Genomic DNA, 10,263 nt, shown 5'->3' on the forward strand with positions numbered 1-10,263 from the left:
AATTCGATAGTTTTTGTTCAAAGCGCCCTTTTCTTACACATTAATAATCTTTTTGAAATTTTTGTTTTAGATAAATTTTATTTTACGTGGAATTTCAACAATTATACACCCAATAAATAACCGTAATAATTTTATTTTGAACTCGTAAAAAATATCGATTAAAAAAATCGCGGAACTGAGACGATCCCTTAAGCAGAGGAAATGGTGCCATATACATAGGTAAGCTAACCTATCAAATTGAAGATAAGTATCTCTTCCTACTCTTGTATACATATGTATATATTTTTTTTTTTTTATTTTATCGATTTTAGATTTAGATTTTAGTTTTCGATCATTCCAGCATAAACAAAATAACGTAGATAAAAATTCCTCGTTTCCACGACCGTCGGGTCAACGTAACTGGAACGGAATCGAACCCGGATTTTTATCCGGCCAAGGACTGTCAACTCAGCATAATTCTGCCACTACAACAACAACAACAGACAAAAAATTGTGAATGTAATGCACAAATATATATAATTTAAGTACTTATAATGAATACATGAAAAAATAATACCAATAATATCACAATAGTTCAATATTAATAATAAAATTATTATCTTTCACTTCAAAATCAATATTTATTAATGATTTTAATTATTATTAAAACTATACAATAGCGTAAGCCGTGTCTATGCCAGTAAAGAAGATACAATAGGATTTGGTGTATTATTCAGGTATTAGTGCTTGCAAATTTGTGCTATTTTCTCGGTATTTCTGACTAAAGTTGTTAATGTTTTTCTAGTTCTTAAACATCACAATTAAAACTGGGTTCTTTCGGAAAAAAACTAACTTTCAATTCCAATTTTTGCATTTTTAAATTTTAATACAGAAATTTTCAGTTAAAATATCTCAACACTGTTTCCAACCAATATATTTATACTCGAAGAAATTCTTTAGTTCGTCCATAAACATAAAACTTCTTTAAACGATTTCTATTTTTTTCAGATCAACACTGCTTCCGAAGAAAATCTTTAATTCTAAAAAAATTATTTAGTTTGTCTGTTCTTTAATATATAATTTATATTATATACGTTTATGTAAATATGTACAAAAAAGTTTAATTTATTTCTTGCTGCTTTGCAAACAATATCATTTCTATATACATATGTATGTATGTAACTTTTACAATTTGCGTTAGTAAATATTTATACAAAAAATATTGTACAAAAGTCAAAATTTTTCACTGGGTTAACACATTTTTCTACTTTCAATGTGGTTATAAACTGTAAAAACCAAAACTAAAACAATTCAATTATTAATCATAAAATACTTTTAAGTATTTTCGTCCGCTGGTATATTTTTTTTTCGTCGGTGCTTCTAACCCCTGTCTATGTAAAGGGTTTGTCGTCTTAAATCATTGTCTTTAAATTTTGCTTTAATGTTTTGTCTTCCTATGACGCACGAAAGAGCCTCTAGCAGGGTACTGCTTTGGGCAATCTTCGCAACGATATGGGAAAAAGCCCATATGTATATTAAGATGAGATTTTAGTGTCCCGAAAGAGCACAGTTTTTTCTCACACACCTCACATTTGAAATGCCACTTCGTTTTGTTGGTTTTACCACCGCGTGGTATTTTTAACCACAACACATCCCGATAACTGCGATAGAAACGCGTATACCACATCGTGCCCTCGTCATAGAATCTTACGACCACATTGATGCGCGTATATTGATCGGTCGGTGTGTTAATTAATTTAATTTTTAATGCATTCAAAATCTGTTGTTTTAGCAGATCGTCATCAACACTAGCTAGTGTTTGACGACGATTTTGTATAGGCGATGGTCTGGGTCTGACCGCAATGTCAGGACAAATCTTGTTGAGATTGGTTTTAGCGGACAATAAAGCATGTTGTAGTATTTCGGCATTACTTGTAATTAGAGAATTGTGTCGCAATCTAGTACGTGCAGCTTGAGTTACGGTTTGTATAGATTTTACATCTTGTATGGCCTTCGATGTCATTCTCGTATGTCGAATTTTCGTTTCATCGTGGAGCGCAGTCAGCTAAGGAATACAGAAGTATGTATGTGCAGAAGATATGATATTAAGGTTGTAAAATTACGGCACTAGTTATAAATGATTAAGAAGTTTAGCTACTTACTTTTGTTTTAGTTGCAGTTGTGTCATCAAGGCTGTGTCCGGCCTTCAATTTCAAATATTGCGAGCGTAAAATCTAGAGGAAGATCTCATTTCATTGGATTTTAAACTTACATATTTGCAAATACTTACGCGCATATTAAGTATTTTAATTAAACAAATAGATGAAACTTGTTTAGAAAGTGTTAATAAAGAACTCTGTTTAGATCGAAGTACAAAAGTAATTTCACTTGTAAAATTTACAAATACACTTCTTGAATGAAATATTTCGGTAACGGTTTTCACATGCGACGCACAAGTGCTACCAAATTTTAGTACTTTTGTACAGTGGTTTCCAAATTATTTCTTAACATTCGGCTCTCCAAATGTTATTAGAAAATAAGTTAATATTTGATAAAAACAAACGATGAACAATTTACTATGTATTTAAAAGTCTGTTTGTTTTCTATTATTATTAAATAATTGAATATAACGAAGACATTTAGGAATTCTGTACAGTTACAAAGTCATTCAATCTTGTTATTATCATTCCTAACGAATTGTACCATTCAAGATTCCTCTACAGGGATAATCTCTGTTCCTCTATTTCTCTTTTCCGTTATTTGTTTTCATAGGCTCTTTCTTGGCTTCGCTTTGTATATTTGTATTTGTCATCTGTTTCTAATTGGAAATGTGCAATGAGAGACAAATTTATTTTTCAAAATCGAAAATCGATATCAAATTAATGAGGATGAGTAAGTTTGCACTACTGTAGGAGATTCACAATCATTGCAACATAAGTCATTTTCGAAATATGTTCTTTATTGTTGGTGCTTTAACGGCAAAATTCTACCGAGTTGCAGTTTTTAATAATGCTGCAAGTATCTCAATTCTTCGAAATTTCAACCTACATTTACTACTGTTTATGCCAAAACACAATTATCGTAATTTACTTTCTCTCCCCTTTTCGCTTATCGATAAGTTCTGGCGAACCTTTTGTCATCCCAAAATTAAGTAGAGCTATTGCAATTTGCATTTCACTACGTTTTGTGCTGTTTGCACATTTCTTCATTTCATTCTTGAGTTTGACCATTTTTACATTTTAAAATCTTAAACAAACACGATAATATTTACGACAAAGGCTATAACGGGTGAATTAGGTTCGCTTTGAGGTAAGAATTGGTTTTGCGTGCCTCAATTTGGGCTGTGGCCGTAGACCGTAGGAAAGCAAAGAGTATACAGTGAAAGCGGACAGTGACGATAACTTTAAAGACTTTGGCGTTGTAAGTAGCTGCATGTATGATTAACGAATTTTTAATATTATTTGATTTTTCGTCATCGCAATGCAGCTGGGTGTAAAATACTGCTTTTTGAAAAGCTAACTGATGGAATTGGATGCAAAAGATAAGCTGCGGCGCTTCTGCTATCTTGGCAGGTTTGAACCCGTATATATACATCTGCGAGGCTCGATCAATGTTGGGCAGTACTGGCCGCAATTAGAGGTTCTCTGCAAAACACTGGATGACGTAGCAATGCTTCTAATTTTGCGGCAAGCCCTACAGGAAACTACACTCGTGCGACGAGATGAGGTGAATATTAAACATTGTTCGGTCTTATACTTGCTTAGCAATGTCAGAAATGCCACTGTTGTGAACATTTATTAATTTTTTTTTTGTTCTTATATTCTCTCAAATAGCCGCTTCTCGTATATGCAGCTTATTTAGCTAGTGATGTTGACATAAAATGGAAAACATCAGTGCGTAAAGCCTTTCCGGCGTTAATACTAAATGATGAAGACCTTTTCATGTTTTGCAAATATGCTATGCTCATCCAGCGTGAATTGAAACATAAAGGCTTCACAAATACGACACGGAAAGCTATTACTGCTTGGTATGAAGATCAATCACCTGAAGAGTTACGTCAAATGTGGCTAACGCATCGTGGTGCACATGGGTTTACGCACAAAGCGCTTATTAAGTTATGTCATATTAACGACGAAACCATCGGTGCTGTGGGTACTGTTACACCATTCTTCAAAACATGTACTGAATTACTTAAATCGTCTGAATCAAGTGAGGAAGCCACGACTATTCAAAATCACACAGACGCTAAGCCACAAGTGGACGAAAAAGAGCAAAGTGCAAAGACAGCCACCACAGATGTAGAAAAAACACAAAGTAACACGGAATTGTCACCGTCCGTCATCTTGTCCGTCAGCAAGCTGCGTACAACCAAGAATAAGACAGAGGCATTGAAAATTATACGCAAATTCAAATTACGTTACCATCAAGTGCCCAATCATTTACTGCGTTTCGGTCCTATTATGGAGGCGTTAATACCGACTATGTCGTATTTGCAGCTGTTGAAGAGTTGGCGCAATTTGGCACGTTATCATTTTGATAATCCAAAAATAATGAAATTGTGCCAGACACTATTCGAAAATAAGAAACTATTGCGCAAGGACAATATTCATCCGATTGTGTTCCTGATGCAAATGCGTGACTTGGGTATGCGAGATGACATAGCAAAAGTAAGTATAATGGCAATGGTGAGATTTAAAGTACATCAGTAATTATAACAAATTAAACAGTTGGCACCCAAACGAGTTGAGGCGCTGAAAATGCCGTTATTCAAGCAGCTTTACCAGCAGTCATTTGGCAACAATCAAAGCACAGGCTTGCGTATGCACATCACAATAAATATACAAAAAAATTACAGGAAAAGTGAGTTTTGTTGTTTATGTTATATATGTGCGCGAAAAATTACCCAAATTTATTGTACACTTTCAGAAAATTTAAAAAATCACAAAAAATTGGGATTTCTCGAAGCTGCAATAGCTTTGGCTTTCGGTTACTTTAAAAGAGAGAAGGAAGTCGATGTATTCTACTGGATCGATGATAAGCTTGCTTTGGGTCAGATGCCCTGGGAGGCTGGTATAACTGTAGAGGATGCGATTGACTATTGTGATTTGTTGGATGTAAGTTACTAGGCACTGTAGTTGCTTGTATTTTCTGATAGTTTTTATATTATTTGACCGTAGATTACAAAAACCAGTCAACGCCTCATAACGCCCGTTTTGCGTGCTATGGAACGTAAGCAAGTGTATGACGTATTTCTCGTTATTGTACCAACAGCTGGGCGCGGTAATCCAAAAAACAGTTCCGACTTTCTGTGCAAATTTGTAGACAAATATCGCGAAAAGAAGAACCCGAAAGCAAAGTAAGTCCCGCATATTTTTTTAATTTGTAGGGAAAGTGTGTGAATTTAATTTTATTTCAATGTTTATATATTTTTAATTGCAATATTTATTGTTGCCAATTATTGTATCTATAACTAATGTAATTTTTTTTTATTTCTTAGGTTCGTTATATTGGACTTGTTGAAATTTCGCAAGTCGATGCGTTATTCAGAAACGCGTAACGAAAACGTGCTTGAAATTTGTGGTTTAGACGAGCACACTACAAATTTGATAAATAATTTCGCTTTGAATCGTTTCGGTTAAAGCCAAGCGCCAAACTTATTTTCAACAGCAGAGCGCAACAAATTGGAAACGGTATTCGCGTTAGGTATAGTGAAAAAATTGTGTGCTTGAAGTGTATTAAACATACTTTTTTCGCTTTCTGTTTAGCGGTAAGCGTAATAAATGATTTCACTCGATAAATTGGGTGGTAGTGAACGTGATTTGAATATAAATATACACACAAAAGTTGAATTACGAGTGCGTTATAATTAATCCAGTTGCTTAGTGCAAACATAATACTTACTTACACTAACGATACATTTAAATGTTCTACTTACATGCAATACGCCATGTATAACTAATTACGTAATAAATATCATAGCTTGTAGTACGCATAAATATGAAAGATAATTGTAGTGAAGTTTCTTTCTTTCTACTAGTATTTAGAGTAAGTGTTCTTATTTGTTCATGTATAAATTTGCATACTAATTTTTCTGTTTACTTCATTTTTAATTGATGCTGTTAATTTTCTTGCTACAAACACACACATACCACCTCTCTGCGATAACATTATAAAGCGTTACGCTTTTTTTTATTATTATTAGCATTAATTACAAAGTAATGAAAATGTATGCTTGTCTCAATTGTTTAAATCAATTTCTGTTAAATAATACTAGTTAATGTGCAACCGTTCAAAACGTGCTTTAAAGTAATAATGTTTAAAATAAAACCAAACGAGCAAACAAAAGAAAAGAAACCATGCAATTGAAAATTTTGAACACAATACCATTGAATGGATACAATCAATCAAAATTGAACGAAATCATAGACGTAACGTACCAATATGGATGCTAAACTGAAATGCCTTAAACTGCAAAATCGCAAACAATTCGAAATGCAAACTACCAATTAAGTTAAACCTAATTAAACTAAATTATTGTAAATTTAATTATACTTTGTATGAAATGAGGAGCATTATGCTAATGGTATTTTAATCCAAGCGTGTATTATTGGCACACATGCGCGCAAGACACATAATCAGAAATACATACATAAAATGTATGTACTATATATATTTACAAATATATGTTTGTATGAAATTTAAATGTTTAACGGAAACAAATACGCGTAAAAGCTGATATTGAAACTGAACTGATTCGAAATAGTAAATAGTAAAATGAACTGAGAAACTCGAAATTTGTTTAATATTTGCAAGTAATTAAATATCACGATAAAATTTTTTATTATCGCATAAAATTTTATTCATGCTAACATAATATCATCACACTTAAAAACACACAACACACTTTAAAGAACATAAAAAATTCGCGACACAGAATCAACGGCATGGAAAATATGAATTATAAGAAATTTCCTTTGGAACTCATTTGTAATTAAGTTTTTTTTGTTTTGTTTTTCTATTTACTTTAGCCTTAATGTAAATTGTAAACAACTTTATGTTGAATTCCAATTTATTACATTTAAACAAAAGATAGAAAAAGTGAAGAATCTCATCTATTTATGTTAAACTTGAATATATAAGAAATTTGAAATGAAGAAATACAAATTTATATCAGAAACAATGCTGCCAAATTCCAATTGTAACCTGCAATATATAGACCAGACACACAGACTACACAGCCACACACTGCAAGTGCATTGGAAAGTTAGTACTCTGTATTAGTCGAAAGCATTTTCGTAACGTACGCAACTGCAACTGGAGGAACAATAAACTAAATAAATTTAATTATCTGATAAAATAGTGAAATTTTTGTATTGACAAGCAACTGAATCTTTGACTGCCTTTAAACAAAAACTGGTATATAGCAACATAATAGGAAATATATAGAAACAGTTATTCGATAAATCAAATAGTACATGCATAAGCGAAATTTTTTGGAGGTAACGTGCCATTTGAGAAATAAAAATTGCCGAACAAAATTTGCATATAAAAATCAGACTATATAGTAATAACAAAACGATTAAATACTGTTCGACTAAAATAAGCAAAACGCTAAGTTGTATTGTTGTAAATTAATTAGTAAAAAAACAACAAAGAACAATAAAACTGAAGTAATATTAATATTTCAACCTAACCTATAATTTATTATAACTAACAAACAGTTGCTATCGAGCTAGTTATTTGAAGAAAATGGTATTGCTAATTATAGTTAAAAATTATAAACACCACATATATTTATATGTATGTATATGACTTTAGTTATTACTGATTTAAGTAAACTTAGAAATTTGCAAAATTTCCAAAAAACAAAACACTCATCTGTGAAACAAACCGTTGTGATCGCTAAGAAATTTAAAGCAAAAATTAAACGTTTAACGAATGATATAGCAGTAAATTTAAAAGTATTAAAACGAAACTAAATAGAATTTAAACCAAAACGAACGAGCAAAACATAAACAAAACCGAAATAAATAGCTGGCAAGCAAAGACAAGGCAAACTTGTGTTACCGAATCGAATGAATTTGCAATAACAATAATATAAGAAATTACATGGAAATAAAACAATTGAAAGCAAAAATATTCAACATTAGGCAAAAGTGTTAACAAATCAAGCGCAACCGAAAAGTACCTTTAAAAAATCCGATAGATCCTCAAAATTTACGCAAAACACATAAACGAAAGAAAAATAAAGACAACAATAAACAAGTGAAATAGCAGTTTAAAAAACTAAAAACAAATTTAAAAAATCGTATTTCGCTTTCATTTACCACTAAATTACATACGAAAACAAATAAAATATTTTCTGTTATTATTGTTTTATAACCCGAAACAAACAATAAAATTGTTACACACAAAAAAGTGATTAATTGTTGCAACAGACAGACACTATACACATAAAAGCACATACAATGTGACTAAAAAGTCATCACACCCACAGTTATGCGCAAAAAGCAGTGAGCAAAAGGAACATATTAAAAAATAGAACCGTTGAATCGTTGAAAACTGATGTGATATTTTTCAAAAACATTGTAAGAGTATTAAAAATGAATTAAGTAAAAAATAGCAAAGGCAAATATCAAACTGTACACCAGATAACAATTTAAATTTGTAATTTAATTTAATTTAAATAATGTTTATGAATGAAAACATGTTTAGTATAACGTTATAATGCCTAAAGTGATTTTATTACAAGAAAAAATAATTTGTATCCTTATATTAGCAACTTTAAAAACGAAATTTGTTAGATATTTAATTTTGCAACTTTGTAAACTCTTTATATTCACACTAAAAACTTTATTAAGTATGCTCGTACATATATACATACATACATACTATATAGTTACAAGTGTGAGGAATTAATATTTTCGCACAGCCGCAAAAGCGAGAGTATTTAGTTTAGAAGCAAAGTTTAAAAGTGATTAATTTATAAGGCTACATCGTAAATACATATATATAAGTATATATTAGAATTCTCGATGTAAAAATAAGAAACAAATTACTAAGCGATAAAATTGATTTACAAAAACAAAAAAAAAACACGTTCAAATACGAAAGGACTTGCTAATTGTAAAGCATCAAATATTCTTAAAGTTAAAAATATTCTATCTGCATAGATATTAGCATTTAAAAAAAAAACGAAATTAATGAACATTTAAGAAAGAGAAATTTACAATTAAACGTAAAACGAAAGCCAAAACTCATACATACATGACATGAATTTTCTCGAGGAAAACAAAAAAACAGCCTGAATAATTTTATATACAAAAATTCGAGTTGTATTAACATTTTTGATATATAAGTTTATATTTTTTGTTGTAAATTATGAATCCTACTTATGTTTAAAATGTGCACAAAAAAGTGATTTATTTGCTGGAAATTATTTAAAAAGTACGAATTTATTTTTTTACACTGCAAATAAGTTTATGAAGTTACCAGATTATATTATTTTCACAAAACAAAATTTTTTACTGCTATTATAGTGCGTTCATCAAGAAAGCTTAAGTTTATATAAATTGAAAGATTTAATTTTCAAACCGACATTTTTTTAAATATTGTTAAAGAAATTTAATAAATCCGACTTAAAAAATACACATCAGAACAGCTGAAAAGCAAAAACAAAAATTTGTTTTATTTATTGCTTCAACGTTCTTCATGCAAGAAAAATTGGTTAAGAGTGTGATTATGTTTCACCTTTGGATCGGCGTGAATATTTATTCAAAAAAAAATTAAGCATTTGTCGAAATATAACAATAATAAGGGAAACAGGCAGTTTTTGTATTCTGGACACGAAAGTGCACACTATGAGTGAAAAATGCTTTATAAATCGAAATATTCCAGACTTTAAATTTAATAGCTCCAAAACTATCAGTCTCTAACTATTTGAACACCGATTTCGTGGCGCTCCCTTTCTCACACAGAGATCAAAAGAGTTGATATATTGATATTCTTCAATTTCGGTTGCGGTAGTCGTGGTTTGCTGGCATATATCCACACGTACACAACAGTTTCGGTTAGATTTGTGCATTTGGCCTTGTGAAACGACTAGGAACTTTAGAACAAATTCTTCACCGGATGTTTAACTGATAGTTGTCTACTGGGTATGCCTTTGATTGAGTGTGTTCGCACAAAAAGTTTTTGAGACGAAGCAAAGCAAAGCGAGACGAGACTAAATGTTTGGCAACCCCTATCTTTTTATTCGTTTACAATCAGCTGTTGTTATTTGCA

The 10,263-nt window shown here is 31.0% G+C and overlaps 2 protein-coding genes across 2 annotated transcripts; one reads left to right on the forward strand and one right to left on the reverse strand.

Moving 5' to 3' along the window:
* Positions 1-235: 235 nt before the first annotated feature.
* On the reverse strand, positions 236-2,640 carry LOC105233174 (uncharacterized). Its single transcript, XM_011215155.4, has 3 exons — positions 2,270-2,640; positions 2,142-2,213; positions 236-2,044 (listed from the first exon to the last, which is right to left on the reverse strand). Exons 1-3 carry the CDS (start codon positions 2,273-2,275, stop codon positions 1,418-1,420), a joined length of 705 nt encoding a protein of 234 aa, XP_011213457.1. The 5' UTR covers positions 2,276-2,640; the 3' UTR covers positions 236-1,417.
* A 476-nt stretch (positions 2,641-3,116) lies between these two features.
* Positions 3,117-8,333, forward strand: LOC105233173 (RNA-binding protein Ro60). Its single transcript, XM_011215154.4, has 7 exons — positions 3,117-3,399; positions 3,466-3,705; positions 3,813-4,646; positions 4,707-4,839; positions 4,906-5,093; positions 5,157-5,335; positions 5,477-8,333. The coding sequence occupies exons 2-7, from the start codon at positions 3,502-3,504 to the stop codon at positions 5,616-5,618; spliced, it is 1,680 nt and encodes a 559-aa protein (XP_011213456.2). The 5' UTR covers positions 3,117-3,399; positions 3,466-3,501; the 3' UTR covers positions 5,619-8,333.
* Positions 8,334-10,263: the final 1,930 nt, after the last annotated feature.

The sequence above is a fragment of the Bactrocera dorsalis genome, chromosome 4 (genome assembly GCF_023373825.1).
Source record: "Bactrocera dorsalis isolate Fly_Bdor chromosome 4, ASM2337382v1, whole genome shotgun sequence".
Lineage (NCBI taxonomy): Eukaryota > Metazoa > Arthropoda > Insecta > Diptera > Tephritidae > Bactrocera > Bactrocera dorsalis.

Coding starts and splice junctions, on each gene's coding strand:
- LOC105233174 (XM_011215155.4), bottom strand. Junction 2,045..2,141: donor CAACTGCAACTAAAACAAAA/GTAAGTAGCTAA, acceptor TGTATTCCTTAG/CTGACTGCGCTCCACGATGA.
- LOC105233173 (XM_011215154.4), top strand. CDS start 3,502: ATGGAATTGGATGCAAAAGATAAGCTGCGGCGCTTCTGCTATCTTGGC. Junction 4,840..4,905: donor ACAAAAAAATTACAGGAAAA/GTGAGTTTTGTT, acceptor GTACACTTTCAG/AAAATTTAAAAAATCACAAA. Junction 5,336..5,476: donor AAGAAGAACCCGAAAGCAAA/GTAAGTCCCGCA, acceptor TTTATTTCTTAG/GTTCGTTATATTGGACTTGT.